The sequence below is a fragment of the Cetorhinus maximus genome, chromosome 8 (genome assembly GCF_964194155.1).
Source record: "Cetorhinus maximus chromosome 8, sCetMax3.hap1.1, whole genome shotgun sequence".
NCBI lineage: Eukaryota > Metazoa > Chordata > Chondrichthyes > Lamniformes > Cetorhinidae > Cetorhinus > Cetorhinus maximus.
In genome coordinates this window covers 73,983,152-74,001,230 of record NC_135886.1, presented here as the reverse complement: position 1 = coordinate 74,001,230, position 18,079 = coordinate 73,983,152, and the positions used below count along the sequence as shown (strand labels likewise).

The window sequence follows — 18,079 nt, the reverse complement described above, 5'->3', positions numbered from 1 at the left end:
TAGGACACTTCCTTGAGGAATCCTGCAGTACTGCCCCAAGCTGGGATGATTGGCCTCCGGAAACCAAAAGCATCTGCTAGGTATGATTCCAGTCAGTGATACAATGATAGGTGGGAGAGTAAGCTGTGAGCTGTAAAGTTTGCAAAGGGATATAGATAAGTTTTTTTATTCGTTCATGGGATGCAGGCGTCACTGGTTAGGCCCATTCCCCTTGTTTACAGGGCATTTTAAGAGTCAATCGTATTGCTGTGGGTCTGGAGTCACATGTAGGCTAGACCAGGTGAGGACGGCAAATTTCCTTCCCTAAAAGACATCAGTAAACAAGATGGGTTTTTACGACAATCGGCAATGGTTTCATGATCATCATCAGACTTTTAATTCTAGATTTTTTTTAATTGAGTTCAAATTCCATCATCTGCCATGGTGGGATTCAAACCCAGGTCTCTGGCTTACCAGTCCAATGACAATACCACTATGCCACCACCACTCCTGCAAAAAGGTGGCAGGTAGAGAATATAATGTGGGGAAATGTGAGTGTATTCACTTTGGTGGGATGTTCGAATAATGGTGAGAAATTATTAAATGCTGTTGTTCAGAGGGAATTGGGTGTCCTTGTACACAACAGTGCTGTGGATGTTCCTACAACATGTGGACTGCAGCGGTTCAAGAAGGCTGCACATCATTCATCATCTTCGCAAGGGCAATTAGGGATGGGCAATAAACGCAGTGACATCCACATCCCCTTAATGAATTAAACAAACACAGTTAACATGCAGGTACAAGAAGCAATTAGGAAGGCAAATGGTACGTTGGCCTTTATTGCAGGGGTGTTGGATAACAACACTAAATCTGTTGTACAGGTCTTGGATGAGAACATACCTAGAATATGGTGTACCATTTTGGTCTCTACCGAAGGAAAAATATATTTGCCTTAGAGGCTGTGCAAAGAAGGCACAGGCACTGGACCCTGTAACTGTGAAGCTCAGGTGTGCTGGATTTGGGGATTTTACAGATTTTGGATCCTAGGCCTAGCGTGTACTTAAAATACAAAAAATAAAGTTTTAAAAATCAAGAATAAAAGGTTTTTGTTCAAATTGCTACCCAGGGTGCCAGGTTTGAATGTCGGTTTTTGAGTCCTTCCGGATTTTGGGACACTGGATAAGGGATCTAGTACCTGTACATTAGATTGATTCCTGGCTAAAAGGGCTGTCCTGTGAGGAGAGTTTTAGTAAAATGAGCCAAAAGTCTTTGGTTTTAGAAGAATGAGAGGCAATCTCATGGAAAATATAAGGTTCTGAGGAGTTTTGACTAGGTAAATGCTGAGACTGCTTCCACGCCTGGGCAGTCTAGAACTGGGCAGCATAGTCTTAGAATGAGGGGTTAGCCATTTAGGATTGTGATCGGAGAAATTTCTTCATTTAGAGGGTTATGAATCTTTGGAATTGCCTACCTTCGTGGAATGTGGATGCTAAGTCATTTCAAGATGCATACATTCAAGACTGAGATAGATGGAATTTGGGACCCTAAGGGCATCAAGGAATATAGGGATCAGGTGGAAAAGTGGAGTTGAGAATGAAGATTAGCCATGGAATGGAAGAGCAGGTTCAAGGTCCTGAATGGCCTACTACTCCCATGTTCCAGATGACGCGTCTGCCCTAACAGATGCCATGGCACTATTTGAAAAAGAACAGGAGAGTTCTCCCAGTGGAACCAATATTGATCTCTCAGCTAACATTTTTTTTTAAAAAATCAAATTATATAGTCATTATCTTATTGCTGTTTGTGGGACCTTGCTGTGCACCAAATTAGAACACACATTTTGGACATTAGAACAATGACTACACTTCAGAAGATGTTGTTTGGCTGTAAAATGTTTGGCAATATCCAGAGGGTCATAAAAAACAGTGTATAAGTACAAGTTCTTTCAGGCATGAAGGATATAGTGTGATGTGACCTTCCTGCAAATCAGAAGTGTACACTGTCTGTAAAAAAAAAAAATATATAAATAAATGTAGAGTGTGTGTCCAAGAGAAATGTCAGATTAACTTCTTCCATTCTGCTGTAGGTGAAAATCGTAGATGAGCAGAGGTACAAAAAGGTATTTGAAGATATCGTTCGAGTGATGGATCGGATGGAGAATGAGTTCCTACCTTCTTTATGGCTTAGCAGAAGAGATGTAAGTACATAACTACTAATCTTGTTTAAGCATTATCAACCCTTTTGTCAGCTACAATATTGCTTGTGTTTTTGGTATATAATTGGTTCTAAATGCCTGTGACCTATGTGAAAATCTCCTTTTATTCCACATGTACTGTAACTGAATTAACTTTGCCAGTATTGCAACCGAACATATCGGAATTGTAGCCCCTGGAACCATTAAATATCACTCTTCGGGTAAAATAGATCCCGGGTTATTTTTCATGCAACATTCAAAAATAGTAGAATAGAAGCAAAATGCTTGAAATACACAGCAGATTAGACAGTATATGGAGAGAAAAACAGGTAACATTTGAAGTCGATAACCTTTTATCAGCTGGACGGTGAGACGGTAAAAGTGTAGCTATTATGTCTCCTGCGTGGAAAGTTGCCATTGAAAAGGGAGGAGGTGTTGCCAACCCCGTCACTTGACCTTTTTTTGTTCCCATCCTTCCTCCCTTTCTCTTGCTTAAAATGTAAAACATTTCTATCTTTTCGCAGTTCTGATTGAAGGACATCGACCTAAAATGTTAACTGTTTTTCTTTCCACAGGTACTGCCTGACCTACAATATTTTGCAGCCTTTTCTGTTTTATTTCAGATTTCCAGCATCTGCAGTATTCTGCTTTTGAACAAAAGCAGTACTTTGATTTTTATAGAATTACTCCACTTCTATTAGTACCACGCAGGTGGATTCAATACCAGAATATTGCTTAAATTGTGGTACAATATCTGCATATGCAGGTCCATGCAAATGAGAGAAGCTACATGGCAACTATAGTATTACCACTTTTTGCGATCTGTGCCTGGAATATTAAATGTCTACCATACACGTAGTCCTGTGATAGTTGAAATGAAATTTCTGTTCTTTGGTCAGCGTTCCTGGGATACAAAATTAGCCTGGGCCACATTTTCCATTCATAATACTGTTTAGCATTTTGAACTGACTATGTGCCATCGAGAATGTTCTATGATATAAGATTCAGTGGATGATGTAATATTTTTAATGACAGTCGTGGGAGACTACGTCATACGAGTAGGGCTAGAATGGGAAAGATATATTTATAATGAAGTAACAAAGAAGATCTTTGATTTCAGAGCATTGCTGAAATTTTATGCCGCCGCCTGCTCTCCAGGGAATGGGGTGGGGAGGTCATGAAATCAGATGGGATAGCAGATGTTGCCACGCCCATCCTGCTTCCACTGGTATTTTACCAGCGATGGAAGAGGCGCTGTGCAGCCCACCTGCCCTTAGGCCAATTGCATCCCTTAAGTGGCCACATAAGGGCCTCTTTTTGCAGCCGCTGGTGCTTTACCAAAAGCAGAAGCCCAGGCTGCAGTGGCGAGGGTATACCTTGGCGGACTCCTGTGGGCTCAGGCTGGGGGGGGTTCCCTCCTAATTAAAACCCCTGTGCCCCATGGATGGGGATCCTCTCCCCTCCCCCCCAACCAAGGAAAATAACCCCCATCCTTGCTAGAAGACATCCCCCAACCCACCCTCGCTTCTCAATCACCGTTTCCCCACCCTCACCGGGGCATGCCTGACAGAACCTGGCAAGCCCACCCCACGTTCTCCAGCCTCTAGAACTGGCTTGGTTCATGGACTGTTACAGCCCCAGCACTGGCTACCTCTCCTGGTGACTGAAGAGCTGTCACCCCTCTGATTGGCTGGCAGCTGTTGGAAGTGGATCATCCTGCCTCAAGGGGATGGAAGCCACGACCTTAGATAACTAATTGCCTGAGCCCTGCAGAATAGTGTGGTGGCGTTTAGGGCCTACAAAAATGGGCTCACCTCAACTTTCCAGGCAGTGGGCAGGGTCACCACCTCCATGTTAAGTCCCAGCCCATGTTTTCTGTGACAGTTTGCACTGAGGTACTAACTGATCATTTTTACCCCTAATTCAAAATTCTTCAATACAACATTAAAAGTGCAAGGTTATCAAGGTAGAATACATTAAAATAAATAGTTTAATAAACCAACTTAGCAACAAAATACTTTTCATTGGGGAGCTTAGAATCAATCTGCAGCTACTGTGCTCGATGCAGCAGTGTGATGTTCCATTTTGCAGCTTAATGTGTCAGTCATTAACAATAGACAAATTCTTCAACCATGAATTGAATACTGTATGATGGAATTAGTAAATTTTCATATTCCATTTAGCCTACACAGCACGGACATCTCATGTTAGTCTGTACAGAACATTAATGGTTAATCCTTTGAGATTTTTGGAAGCGGCAAAGTGAAAGCAATAGGAAATCATTTATGTGATAAAAAGCTACAGGTCAGTTATTCCAGAATCTTTGCGATACTCTGTATACGCAATTCAATTAAAAGAAAGCACAAATAATTTAGCTTGTTTATTAAAAACATCTTCTGGAGTAATTGAACAAAACGAAGCATCAACAAAAGACTCATGTTTTGTTTTATTTTCTTAATTGCAGTTTATATTTGGGGACGTTAAGTTCCGGCAGCTACAAAGAGAAAAGTTTCAGATAACTAATGATGGACAGGTGCCGTGTCATTTCTCCTTCATTCCCAAACTGAATGATAGCTATTACAGCAAACAGTGGCTACGGGCAGAACCTTGTGAAGGATATCTCGAACCTAGTAAGTAAAGTAAGAATAACAGCCACCATTTAGTAGTCCAGCAATGTAATGGTGCTGTACAGGTCAGTGACTTGTATCAGCCTAAGTTGAATTATACCTAGAAATAATTCTGACTTGACCTTTAGGGTGGGATTTTCCGGCCCCACTCATCACCGGGATCGTCTGGCCCTGCCCAAAGTCAATGGATCTCTGGCTGGACCGCCAAATCTCCCGAGGTGGCTCTCGCCACAACGAGGCCAGAAAATCCCAGCCTTAGCCTCTAAACTTGAAACTTCAGTATTATTTGTAGAGTTCAGGATGAATTTTTTCCTAGTTTCAGCCTAGCCTTTAGTTTCCAAATTTTAATCATATTGTATGTGACACGCTGTCGAAGGGGCTATTTGATCCATCATGCTTGTGCAGGTTCTTTTGAAAGAGCTATCCAATTCCAATCCCACTCCCTTGTCCTTTCCACATAGCCCTGCAATTTTTCCCCTTCATTAATATTTTACTATTAACCTTTGGAAAAAATCCCCAAATTGTATGTTTTGACAAATGAGAACTGTTTCACTTCATGCACAGCTCATGCAGCCACAAGTAATGTTGACAAATAAAGAAGGTCTTGAATGATAAGGGCTTTTATTCATCTGCTTAAAGTTCCAACATTTGTTTCATCATTTGTAGACTGTTGGATGTTCTTTTAATTCTAGAAAACATTGTAATTTTGTTCTTGTCACTTGAATGTTAATTTTAGTCTTCATGAGAAATTTAGGTTCTAATTTGAATTAAATCAATGAGAAAAACTATTTTTAACCAATGAATGTTTTCCTTCTCGACTAAAACAGCCCTACTCAACCTCCATGATAATAAGCAAAATCTGACACACACATTAGCTGGTGGATTTTGAGTTGATCTTTTATACATTTAGTCAATACTATTACATCTTTCTGTACTTGAACAGTACTACAAAAATATAAATTGTTATATTCATTGAAAAGTAAAACTGACAAATTAAAATTTAATTATCTTCTATGTGAAGGGTGTTTTCACCTTGTGAACCCCAAAAGCCTTGCAAAAAAATGGCAAAATACTTATTCTGAAAAATGTTTCCAAACTGTTTTGTTATACATAAAGGTATAGGTAACCAGGTTAAGATTGCATTCACAGTTTGATTGCTCCCACCCCACCTCCCTAGATCCCCACAGAATGCTTCGAACTTTTAATCTTTATTTTAAAAAATCATAAAAATTAAACGACACGGCTTTTTCCATCTTTTAAAAAGAAAGGTCAACAAATTATTTGTTCAAGTGGCCTAAACAGTCACTTTCAACACTACAGAGAGACTCTTTCTTTCTTCCTCCCCAACACCCTCCCGCCACACCCCAAAGCCCCCACTATGCTGATGCTCTCTCCAAATCCAAATCCAGAGGCTATCTTCTTTTAACTGCTGTGTCACAGTAGCAGTCTCCTCAAGGACTGTGCTGTGATATGGGAGGTGCTAAAAATAGCCTTTTAATATGGAATGAGACAAAGAGAGCAAAGGAAAATGAATGATGTAAATAATATAAAGAACAAATAAAAGAACTGTGAAGGGTATACTTAAATGATTTTTATATTTACTCAAATAAAGAAAGACTGGAGTTTATGGTAATGAGAATATTGGCATCTCAGAAATATGTCCAATGCCAGAGGATGACCAAGAACCAGAACTAAGATACTATAAAATATTTAAACTATAGATGTACAAAGAAAGGTGGAGGAATTATGTAATTGGTCAGGAATTTAGAAGTTACAAAAAAGTGGCTGTAACAGTAGAAGGAGATGAGGATAAAATAACTTCTTTTACTGATTGTTCAGCCTGAGCTACCTGGCAGGAGGCAGAGAGTGGCGATAAGAGGGTCCTTCTCAGGATGGCGGCCGGTGACTAGTGGAGTTCCGCAGGGGTCAGTGTTGGGACCACAACTTTTCACTTTATACATTAATGATCCAGATGAAGGAACTGAGGGCATCCTGGCTAAGTTTGCAGATGATACAAAGATAGGTGGAGGGGCAAGTAGTATTGAGGAGGCGGGGAGGCTGCAGAAGGATTTGGACAGGTTAGGAGAATGGGCAAAGAAGTGGCAGATGGAATACAACGTGGGAAAGTGTGAGGTCATGCACTTTGGTAGGAAGAATAGAGGCATAAACTATTTTCTAAATGGGGAGAGAATTCAGAAATCTGGAGTGCAAAGGGACTTGGGAGTCCTAGTCCAGGATTCTCTTAAGGTTAACTTGCAGGTTGAGTTGGTAGTTAGGAAGGCAAATACAATGTTGGCATTTATTTCGAGAGGACTAGAATATAAAAGCAGGGATGTGCTGCTGAGGCTTTATAAGGCTCTGGTCAGACCACAGTTAGAATATTGTGAGCAATTTTGGGCTCCGTATCTCAGGAAGGATGTTCTGGCCCTGGAGAGGGTCCAGTGGAGGTTCACGAGAACGACCCCAGGAATGAAGGGCTGAACATATGAGGAACGTTTGAGGACTCTGGGTCTATATTCGATGGAGTTTAGAAGGATGAGGGGGGATCTGATTGAAACTTACAGAATACTGAAAGGCCTGGAAAGAGTGGACGTGGGGAAGATGTTTCCATTAGTAGGAGAGACTAGGACCCGAGGGCACAGCCTCAGAGTAAAGGGAAGAACGGAATTCATTGCCATAGAAGGCTGTGGAGGCCAGGTCATTGAGTGTATTTAAGACCGAGATAGATAGGTTCTTGATTGGTAAGGGGATCAAAGGTTACGGGGAGAAGGCGGGAGAATGGGGTTGAGAAACTTATCAGCCATGATTGAATGGCGGAGCAGACTTGATGGGCTGAATGGCCTAATTTCTGCTCCTATGTCTTATGGTCTTAATAGGGCTGATTTCCCCGCTCAGGTACTCTGTCGGGAGAAGAGCTGCTTAACATTTAAATTAATTAATGGAAAATCAAGAACTGCAGACCCACAATTTCTTGACCATCATTACTATAAGCAGCTGACTGGGGTAACTCCCTTAATGTGAATAGGACCAAACAATTATTAACTAACTTAAAGAACACTCATCAAAGGTGAGTTGGCAGACAAGGACAGCTGTGGAACTTTGTAATGTTGAAATTTCCCATAATTAATACATCTCTGAAATTGAATGGTTAGATCAGAGACCAACAGAAGGTGGACATGAAATACAAATTTGCTTATACAGTAACATAGTTTTCTGGTGGAGAAGCTTAGCAAGTCAGGAGAGCTGTTTAGGAAATGACCGAATGAGCACTTAGGATCTAGCCAGCTTTGTGCCATCAGAATTTTTGTCAAAGCTAAGATCAAAAATAATATGGTGCAAGAAGACTTAGAAATCACATTTAAACAGAAGGAAAAGATGGAATGTATTAGAAAGTAAAGCAAGCCAGGAACTTTCTCCATTCGAGCACTGGGAAAACAAAGTATCTCATCAGCTCCTGGCAAAAAGTCTGTGTTCTCGCCTCCAACCCCATTCCCCTTCTTTTACTGATTGTTCAGCCTGAGCTATCCGATATTCTGTCTGTCACTAAGCCTGCTCATTTTTACCATTGCCCATTTCTGTTTGTACCTCAATTATGCCAGTTACTGAAATGGAATAAAACAGACATTTTACCTCAAGACCAATGTCCTACTGGTTGATTTCCCAGGTTACAGTGTTAGTAAACTCAAATTCACCCTTATGTTGATAAGTATTAAGTCACAATGCCTAAATTTCTTGCCTTTGCCAATCGCAATTGTTTACTAAGGAGGTTAGATGAAACCTTAAAAAGAAAAGCAGGAATACTTTAAAGAAGCAAGGATATAAAATGCAACTAAGGATAGCTAAAGAACATATTTTTTTAAAAAGTAGGAGAAAATAATATCACTTTGCACAGAGCAGCAAAGTAGGCTTAAGTCTTGCAACTGTTTTAATAGTAGAAAAAAGATGGATCCATTAAAGGATAAATTGGATAAATCTATTATAAAATTATCAAAATTTGGCAAGTATGCAAGATTAATCTTCACATAAATATTTACAACTAAGAATTATAAACAATTAGTAAATGGGTTTAAACAGTGTACAATGCATATAGAATTAACAGAAAAACATCCATAAATACAGGATATGAGTATCGGAGGAATAAGGTTAGTCGGTTTTCCAATAGGCAAAAGAATCCAGCACAAATCTGTACAAGGCTGCCTAACATAACATTCATGATGATGCAAATGCATGAGAATGCCATTAAAGAACTGTAGCATTATAGAACAGAAAACATAATTTTCAAATTAAAAACAAGAAAGATTTGTTATCTTTGGGAGACTTGAGGACCATTTATGCAGGTGTGTAAGATATGATATTGTTTCAGTGAGGATAAATAGAATAATAAATATAGGAATAATAGCAATAAAATATGAAAGGAACTTAACTTTGTTGTGGACATCCTCTGAATGTTGAAGACACCACCAAAAATTCAGGGAGGATTTTACCTACCCAAACCGGCATTTAATTGAAACTAGTATTCAAACAAAACTAAAAGTAAAGCTGTAAAGTCTGAGAAAAGCAAACCAAACAACCCATGCATTCCCACTGGCTATAGAAAATATCCAGTTAACACATGCATGTTGCTATTCAAGGACCATCCAGGCACAAACAAAAGCTGCAAACATAGGGAAGCTTTGTTCATAATAATCTGCAACATTCTGTACCTAAGGTTGGCAGGTGTGTCGGGCCAGGAACAGACCCATCAGGAGGCCGTCCAGTTTCCTTACCCTGTGCAAAGATTGAGCTAAACTGCAGAATGGGGGAACTTAATTAAAATTTTTGTCGTATAAAAGAATCCTATTTGCAGTAGATCAATGGAATTGTGAGTTAGTTAAAGCCTTACCGTACAGGCATAGATCACATCCCTTTAAAGAGAGAACACCACCAAAGATTAAGGAATGTGGCCCATCCAAAACAAAAATTGGGAATCATAGAAAATTTAAATCAAAATAGCTCCCTATATCCCCCTCACAGCCTTGTACCCTTCTCAACCTTGGTTACGTGCTAGAACTTTTGCCTCTTGAGGTTGAAAATTGTAGTTTCAGCCACACTTCAGAGACTTGAACACATTGCTGCATGCCCTCGGCACAGCACACGCCCAAGGTGTAACCTTTTAGTTCAGACATTAAACAAGATAGATATAAAAGATCCAGTAGTAATATTCAAAGAGCAGGCAAGTTCTCCAGTGGCCTGGCAGACACTTATTCCTTATGCTGTCTGGAATCTTGTATGCAAATTGACTGCTTTGTGTATTTACATTGCATACTGACTCCACTTCAAAAGTACTTTATTGGCTGTGAAGCACTTTCGGATGTCCTGAGGTTATAAAAGGCGCTACGTCAGTATTTTGCTTTCTTGCATCTTCTATTGCACCCTTTGACTCTTCTTCTGGCCTTCTGTATTATTTCCCCTTTCTTGCCCGCCTTTAGCATTAGAGAATTCAGCACTGTTCTTTGTAGTTATTCTCTCAATTCTTCCACTTTTCTCTACCTATAATCACCTAAGTAAAACTTGCTTTTTACTAAGTCATCCTTTCTAATTTCTCACTCCATGGCTATTCCCCTACCTAGTTCAACTGTGAATTGGGAGTTCTCTTTTGAAGGTACCATATAAATGCCATGGTTTTATCTAAATGTCTCTATTTAAGAAGAGCTTCTGAATACTTGTACATGTTCTCTTTCAGATGAGTCTGTGGATATATCACTTGAAGTTTATGTTAGCAAGGAGTCTGTGACATTATTAAACTCAGCTGAGGATAAGATTGAGGACATCTTGGTTTTGCATCTGGATCGGGGGAAGGATTATTTCCTAACGATTGGTGGAAACTACTTACCAAGTTGCTTTGGTACATCACTTGAATCACTGTGTCGAATGAAGAAGCCAATTAGGGAAGTGCCCATCACCAAGCTTATAGACCTGGTAAGTATTTGCATTAATGTTAAAAGAAAATCTACATTATTAATGTTTTACAAATTTTGGGCACTGCCTCTTGCAAACCTTTCCTATTGTACACTCCACCCCTCCCCTCACGATTTAAATTAAATGACCAAAATTACATTTCTTTGTCTTAGAACAATGCAGCAAAGAAAGAGGCCCTTCAGCTCATCGTACCCATGCTGGCCCTTTGAAAGGGCTATCAAATTAGCACAATTTTCCTGCTCTTACTCATAGTCCTGCAATTTTTTTCCCTTCAATCGAATTATAAAATTGCTTTCTGTTTGACAACAATGACAGCTATGAACTTAAACGAAAAGCCTTTGCTGAAGAAATGTTGCTGATATTAGTACATTCTTCTCTTGCTTTAACGCAGCTCTATTTATTAATTGAGAGATTTAAATCCATGCAAGTGGCATTTGCTGTAAAGAAAATGGTTCTGCTAGGAAAAGCACCAAATGATTGGCCTTTGGTTGTCATGAACAAACCACTGTTGAACATTTGTTCTGATCGAGGCAATGGTGTTTCTGTAGAAGACTTTCAGCCCTTATTGTATTGTCTAATGATATGAAAATGGTAAGCAATTGCACAAGCTAAAAGATATGATTTCTGTAAAATGACCCTCCACTCCTCTTCGTGATAGATGTGTTGTGTTATCAGCACAGGAGTCATTAGTGAAGAGTACTATTAATGGAGAAGCTAATTTGGGAGCAAGAGTATATTGTTTATCAGGTATTTTTATTGTTTATATTGTTTATTTTGTGTGTAAGGTCCAATCCATCTCTCATATACGTGTCACTGTTAACTTTTATCTGGGATGATTCCCTCAGGATTTTTTTCTTTCTGCTCTACCTTCAGCAGCTGCTATAGCAATATTCGTCCCAGTTTGTCAGTTATGAACTGTTGAAAGTTTTGGTTTCTTAGCAATAATGTTCTAACTCAGACCCAGGTAGTGTGTTGGTTTAACCGCCGGCTTTTCACCTCTGGGTTCAAATCTAGACAGAAAGATTGTCTGCTTTTTGTAAAGACCCCGCATGAAATCAGCTTGGGAAATATGGATCCACAGCATAAAACTACCCAAAATGGGACATTAGTTGGCATTAATTTGGTAATCCCACTCCAAGGGGAGTGGTGGGGTGTACAAGGTAGCTTGTGTGGGAAATAGGAAAATCTTACACTGGTACTACAGGGGATAGACTTCAGAGACTAGGGTGAGGATACATTGTAGAAGTATTTTTACTGAGTCTAATGTTCTATATCTGACCTGAAAGTACTAGCTGTTAACATCCAGTGCCTAAAATAGAGGATGTTCATTTCCCTAGCATTCATATCCCTTACTTTGATCAGTACAAGAAAGTAAAAGATGTTATGAAGCTCATCATTTTGCACAAATTTGGAGTCACTTAGGACTAAAGATAGTTGGTGGAAAATGCCACACTGATGCAATAAGAAGTACTCTTTTGAAGTTGCAGCTGAATTATGCTTTTGGAACCGAATAAAGGGAGCTTTATCCTGAATCTTCCTCTTTTCTACCTGACTTAAGAGTGTTTTATTCACAAACACAGAAGTTTTTCAAAAATTCTCACATTTCCTGGTTGCTGAATTGTACATCCTCAGGTTCATTTCTGAAGTAAGGTTTTTGAAAAGTGCATATTCTGAAAGTTGTGAACAACACTCCAAAGGAAAGAAGTAATTATAGTTACACTTATCTCAGTCCTATTGTTTCTGCACGTGATACTTTACAGAAATCTTTCTCTGGCTGATGCTTTTTTTCTCTTTCTATCTCTTGTGCTGTGTTCAGGATGATGACCACATGTTACAGAAGGTAATGGTACATTTGGAAAGTGTTAGACTAATACTGGTTGACTACATCTAATCCTTTCTAAGTATTTCAGATTTTGAAGGTTAGAACTGTTCTGAATTTCTCCAATGGCCTTGGATATAAAGTAACTGGTGTACTACTGAACCATACAAACTAGGAAATGCCAGGTTCGATTTCCAACTCTATTGAGCTATCTCATTGCACTTGATCTATCACTATAGTAATCTCTACACTCCTGGCTAATGAGGTTTAATTACAAACAGGATCCTTTCATCTGATCACTACCCAATGACCCCTGTTGGAAAGTGCACAAAAATGGATAGCAGTTGCAAAGAAAATTTACCTCTATGAAAGAAGGGCTTTATCAGCTCTTTCTCCACCAAATAGTGAGCTAAGAACTGACGCTTTCCTTTCTTTTCCCCAAATTAAATTGAGTAGCAAGTAATTCTGGCACTTGAAATGAAAAAGACTTGGTTGGGAAACCAGCACTGTAAATTGTGAGATCTGTTGGCATTTTTTAATAAGATAACATTGTTGGGTCAGAAATGCCAGTAAAGGAAGTACATTTTTACTGTTAGCTTAAGTACTCAGGTAACTGATCAATGTTAACATGCTGAAAAAAGGCTGGAAGTTTTCTCCTCCTCCTCCTTGGATGGACGTGCTTGGGTGTTGGTATCTCAATGAAATGACCATTCATTTATGAGCCTACACAGTACCTGGTGACTGGCTATTAGATCTTGCAGGGCATCCCATCTGAGTCCAATTCTATTCTTGCCCAACCTGTGTGTGCACAGGAATCACTGAAGAACAAGAAGGGTTGAAAACACTGGATGAATTATTTTTCCCTCACTCTACCATTGCCCATTGTCATGAAAGTGTAATAATTTTAATATTTTTCTGGTTTATTGTAAAGTAGGTTTATGGGGGTAAGTATAGTTAGGTCTGTCTGTGTGTGATTTAATTACATTTGAAGTCAAGTTGACTGCAGGCTTTGACTCATCAAAAGAATCTAGGTGCTTGACATGCTAATGAGTAAACATGGATGCTGGCTCAGCATGTAAGGTGTGAAGGGAATTTGCATTTTTTGATAGACGAGAAGGGGGATTTGGATTTCAAAGGGAACTCAGTCTGTTTACAAATAGCCAGACATGCAAGCTAAGGAATGTGTTTATTTTTCCCAAGGGTTGCCGACAATATATAGTGACAACATGGAAGTTTTTATATTGTGAGGAAGATACAGTTCCAAAGACACATGGAAACAATCAAATTTACATATTATAAAGAAGAGAAACATATATAAAGGAGAATATGTCAGGGGAAGGCATTGTGAGATCGAACTGAAGCGTGTGAAATAGCCTTAATGAAACCTCCAGTATTTGTGTATAAGCTTGCTGTCGACTGAAACTGAAGCTGGAGGAGAAAGCCATTTGGAATTCCGCTGCCCAGAGTATTGTGTTAATTTGCTGGATCTATTTAAAATCTAAAATCTATTTTTGGACCATTGCCTTAAAGGGGGTGTGACTGGGAGTCAGGTTAGTTAGGAATTTTAGGAGTTATTATAGTAGTAATTTGTAGTTCTATGTATGTGCTTTAAGTCTTTTCTTTTGTTAATAAATATTTTTAATGTTTTTTTTTAAATCTCTAGAAGTCTTGGTGGACTTATTACTTCTGAATTCAGTGCACGCATCTCAAAATAAATACAAATTACATAACTATTGTGATAGCGCGATCAAGTTTCCCTCGTGGATTTGATCTGCCTGACACACATCATCTGCGGTGTCATAACAACAGGGACACTGAAACCAATTGCACTGTCCCAACTGATGTCCTGAAATCAGCTAACTCTGCATAGCCTGGTCTGAGATATTAAAGTAGGGAGCCTTTGAGCCAGACCACTGGAGGAGCCTCCTAGGCATCAACTTAATATAAAATAAAAGGTTGCAATACTGATGTCTGTCAAAATATCTTTTTGGAGCATTTTTAGTGAATACAATCCACCAATAGTTACAAAATGACCCACAGGCTTCTATGGCACAAATGCACTGTTGCATTTTTTCTGTGTGAATTCTTAAAATATAGTATTGGTACCTTAAGAATTCCGAGGGAGGCTGACTAACTTCTAGTTTTCTAGTTTGGAAATTATGTTTGACAAATTTGCTAGAGTTCTTTGAGGATACAACAAGCGAGTTAATAAAGAGGAACTGGTAGATGTAGTGCATTTGGATTTCCAGAAGGCATTTGATAATCATGCTTCATAAAAGGTTATTGCACAAGATAGGAGCTCATGGTTTTGGGGGTAATGTATTAGCATGGATTGAGGATTGGTTAACACACAAGGCAGAGAGAGTAGGGATTAATAGGTTTTTTCAGGTTGGAAAGACATAACTAGTGAAGTGCCATATGATCAGCCCTAGGGCTTCAATTATTTACTATCTTGGAGGCAAGGGCAGAGTGTAATGTATCCAAATTTGCTACTGATACAAGAATAGGTGGGAGGGCATGTTGTGATGAGGACACAAGGAATCTGCAAGGGGATGTAGATATGTTGAGTGAGTGGGCAAAACTTGGCAGATGGAGTTTAATGTAGGAAAGTATGAGGTCATGTACTTTGGTAGGAAGAATCAAAAGGCAGACTATTATTTAAATGGAGAGACTCCAAAAAAGTGCAGCACAGAGGGATGTGGGTGTTCTTGTGCATGAAAAACAAAAAGTTAGCATGCAGGCGCAGCAAGTAATTAAGAAGACGAGTTGAATTTTGGCCTGTATTGTTAGGGGGTTGGAGTTTAAAAATAAGGAAGCCTTGTTACAACTGCGCAGGGTGTTAGTGAGGCCCCACCCAGAATACTGTGTACAGTGTTGGTCCCCATATTTAAGAAAGGATATACTGGTATTGGAGGCAGTTCAAAAGAGATTCACTAGCCTGATTCCTGGGATGAAGGGGTTGACTTATCAAGAACGGCTAAACAGGTTAGGCCTTTATTCATTAGAGTTTAGAAGAATGAGGAGTGATCTTATGAAACGTACAAGATTCTGAGGGGCCTGATAGGGCAGATGTTGAGAAGATGTTTCCACTAATGGGGGAAGCTCGAACTAGGGGACATAGTTACAGAAAAAGGGGACACTCATTTAAAGCTGAGATGCGAAGGAAGCTCTTCTCTGAGGGCAGTAAATGTCTGGAATTCTCTACCTCAGAATTGTGGAGGCTAGATCACTGAAAGTATTTAAAGAGGTGGTAGATAGATTTTTAAGATATAGGGGAGTTGAGGGCTGGCATGACAGAGGCGTTGAGGCCTGGGGCAGATCAGCCATAATCTTATTGAATGACGGGGCAGGCTTGAGGGACTGAATGGCTTACTCCTGCTCCTTTTTCTCATGTTCAAGTCTGACCCTGTTATCAACTAATATTTACGGATCAATTTTGCTACTTTTTAGATTAAATCTAATTCATGGGCAGAATTTTCCATTCGGCATTCGGGTATGTGCCCGACACACCAGAACATTAAATAACATGCGATGACGTCAGGCGTGCGTTGCGAAGTCTCGCGATATTTCATTCGGCGGCGCACGTCAAAGTTGGCTGCGTGCCCACTGATAATTGATAGGCCTATTAAGGCCATTAACCAGGTAATTAACCTGAATTTTACGCTGCCTGTCCAAACTTACAGTTGGCGGGCAGGCAAAAAGGCCAAGTGGCCTTTACGTTTTTAAGGAAGCCTCATCTGCGAGCGAGATGAGGTTTCCTAAAGCTTTTACAAATTAAAAACTTTTTTTGAAAAATAAAAACATGTCCCATCTCATGCGACACGGTCACATGAACGGACATGTTTCATTAAATTTTTGTGTTTTTTTTTCAAAAGCACTTCAATCCCCTTGAGGCAGCTCCATGCCTTGGGGAGATTGAAGTGCTCTTTCGTGCGCATGCGCTAAAGAGTGCTGGATCCAACTCTCCCTCCTCCCCTGCCCACACAGGTAGCGCTCAGTGCTACCGCTCGCAATCCATGTAGGGCGGGCCTTAGTTGGCCCGCCCGCCTGAAATCATGGTGTGGAGCCGATCATGGGCGGCAGTCGGCTCCGCAACTGCTCCTGTTGAGCCCGCCCAACGAATAGAAAATCCTGGCCCATGGTCTGAAGTATCTGTAGGCTGGTGAACCAGGTGATCTGTTAGCATTCACAGGAACGTTTTTTACTTCTTCTGGGACTCCTTATGCAGAGTTACAATACTCAATCAGCAAAGCATGCTGTATATACTCTAAGTGTGGAAAGTTGCAGGATTTGGCGTAGCATATGGCACTAAATCATTTGCTTTAATCATGATGTAAATCTACTTCCATACCAATCTAATTAAACATTCTTGTTTGCAATGATGTAGCCTGCTGGTAAGGTGGCTCCAATAGCAGCTGTCTTTTGGTGCACTTTTCTGGGGCAAAAAGGAGTGCAGGTGAAAATAGCAAATTTTATAAAGGATCGATGGATAAATATAAAATTGATAAACATTAATTGCTGGTTACAGTTTATAGCTTATGTAAGTAGTCAGAGAATGAAGAAGATTATAAAATACATAAATTTTCACAGCATTCTTGAATATGCTATAAGTCATAGAGTAATTTATGGTATGGCACAGAGGAGACCATTCTGACCATCAAGTCAATGCCTACTCTCCATAGAGTGATCCAGTCAGTCCCGTTTTCCTGCTCTATCCCTATAGCCCTGCAAATTTGTTTACTTCAAGCGTATATCCAGTTTCTTTTTGAGATCATTGATTATCCCCATTACCCTCTTGGGCAGCAAGTTCACTTGCTGCATTAAAATAAGCTCTTCCTCATGTTCTCCCAGCATCTTTTGCCCAAAACCTTAAATCAGTGTTCCCTAGTCCCTCTACCATCAGCTAATGGGAACAGCTTTTCCTTGTCTATCTTATCCAAATCTATCATCTTGTACACTTCTATCAATTCTCCCCTTAATTTCCTTTGCTCCAAGGAGACCAACCTTAGCTTCTTTAATCTAATCTTGTAGCTAAAGCCTCATATCCCTGGAACCATTCTGGTTAATTGTTATGATGTGGTAGATAACGTGTGCCAGGCAGATCAAACCCACGAGAGAAAGTTGATCGTGCTATCACAACGGTTTTGCAATTTGTATTTATTTCAAGATGCATGCACCAAATTCAGAAGTAATAAGTCCACCAGTAGAGATTTTTTTTAAAACTAAATTAAAATATTTATTAACAAAAGAAAAGATTTCAAGCATATACATAGAACTACAAATTACTCCTATAATAACACCTAAAATTCCTAATTTTTTAAGGCAACGGTCCTAAAATAGATTTTTAGATTTTAAACAGATCCAGCCAATTAACAAAATACCCTGGGACTGTGGAATTCAAAATGGCTTTCTCCAGCTTCAATTTCTGTAGACAGCCAGCTTATGCACAAATGCTGGAGGCTCCATTAAGACTACTTCACACACTCCTGTTAGATCTCATGA

The 18,079-nt window shown here is 39.6% G+C and overlaps 1 protein-coding gene across 3 annotated transcripts in view; it reads left to right on the top strand.

Annotated features, from left to right (window-relative positions):
* The window catches only part of ocrl (OCRL inositol polyphosphate-5-phosphatase), a 117,257-nt gene that overhangs the window by 82,246 nt on the left and 16,932 nt on the right, over nucleotides 1–18,079 (top strand). For all 3 annotated transcript variants that reach the window (XM_078547054.1, XM_078547055.1, XM_078547056.1), the window contains 3 exons: nucleotides 2,066–2,176; nucleotides 4,638–4,803; nucleotides 10,523–10,758. In XM_078547054.1, the coding sequence (XP_078403180.1) occupies nucleotides 2,066–2,176; nucleotides 4,638–4,803; nucleotides 10,523–10,758 (513 nt within the window). The remainder of the gene's footprint in view (nucleotides 1–2,065; nucleotides 2,177–4,637; nucleotides 4,804–10,522; nucleotides 10,759–18,079) is intronic.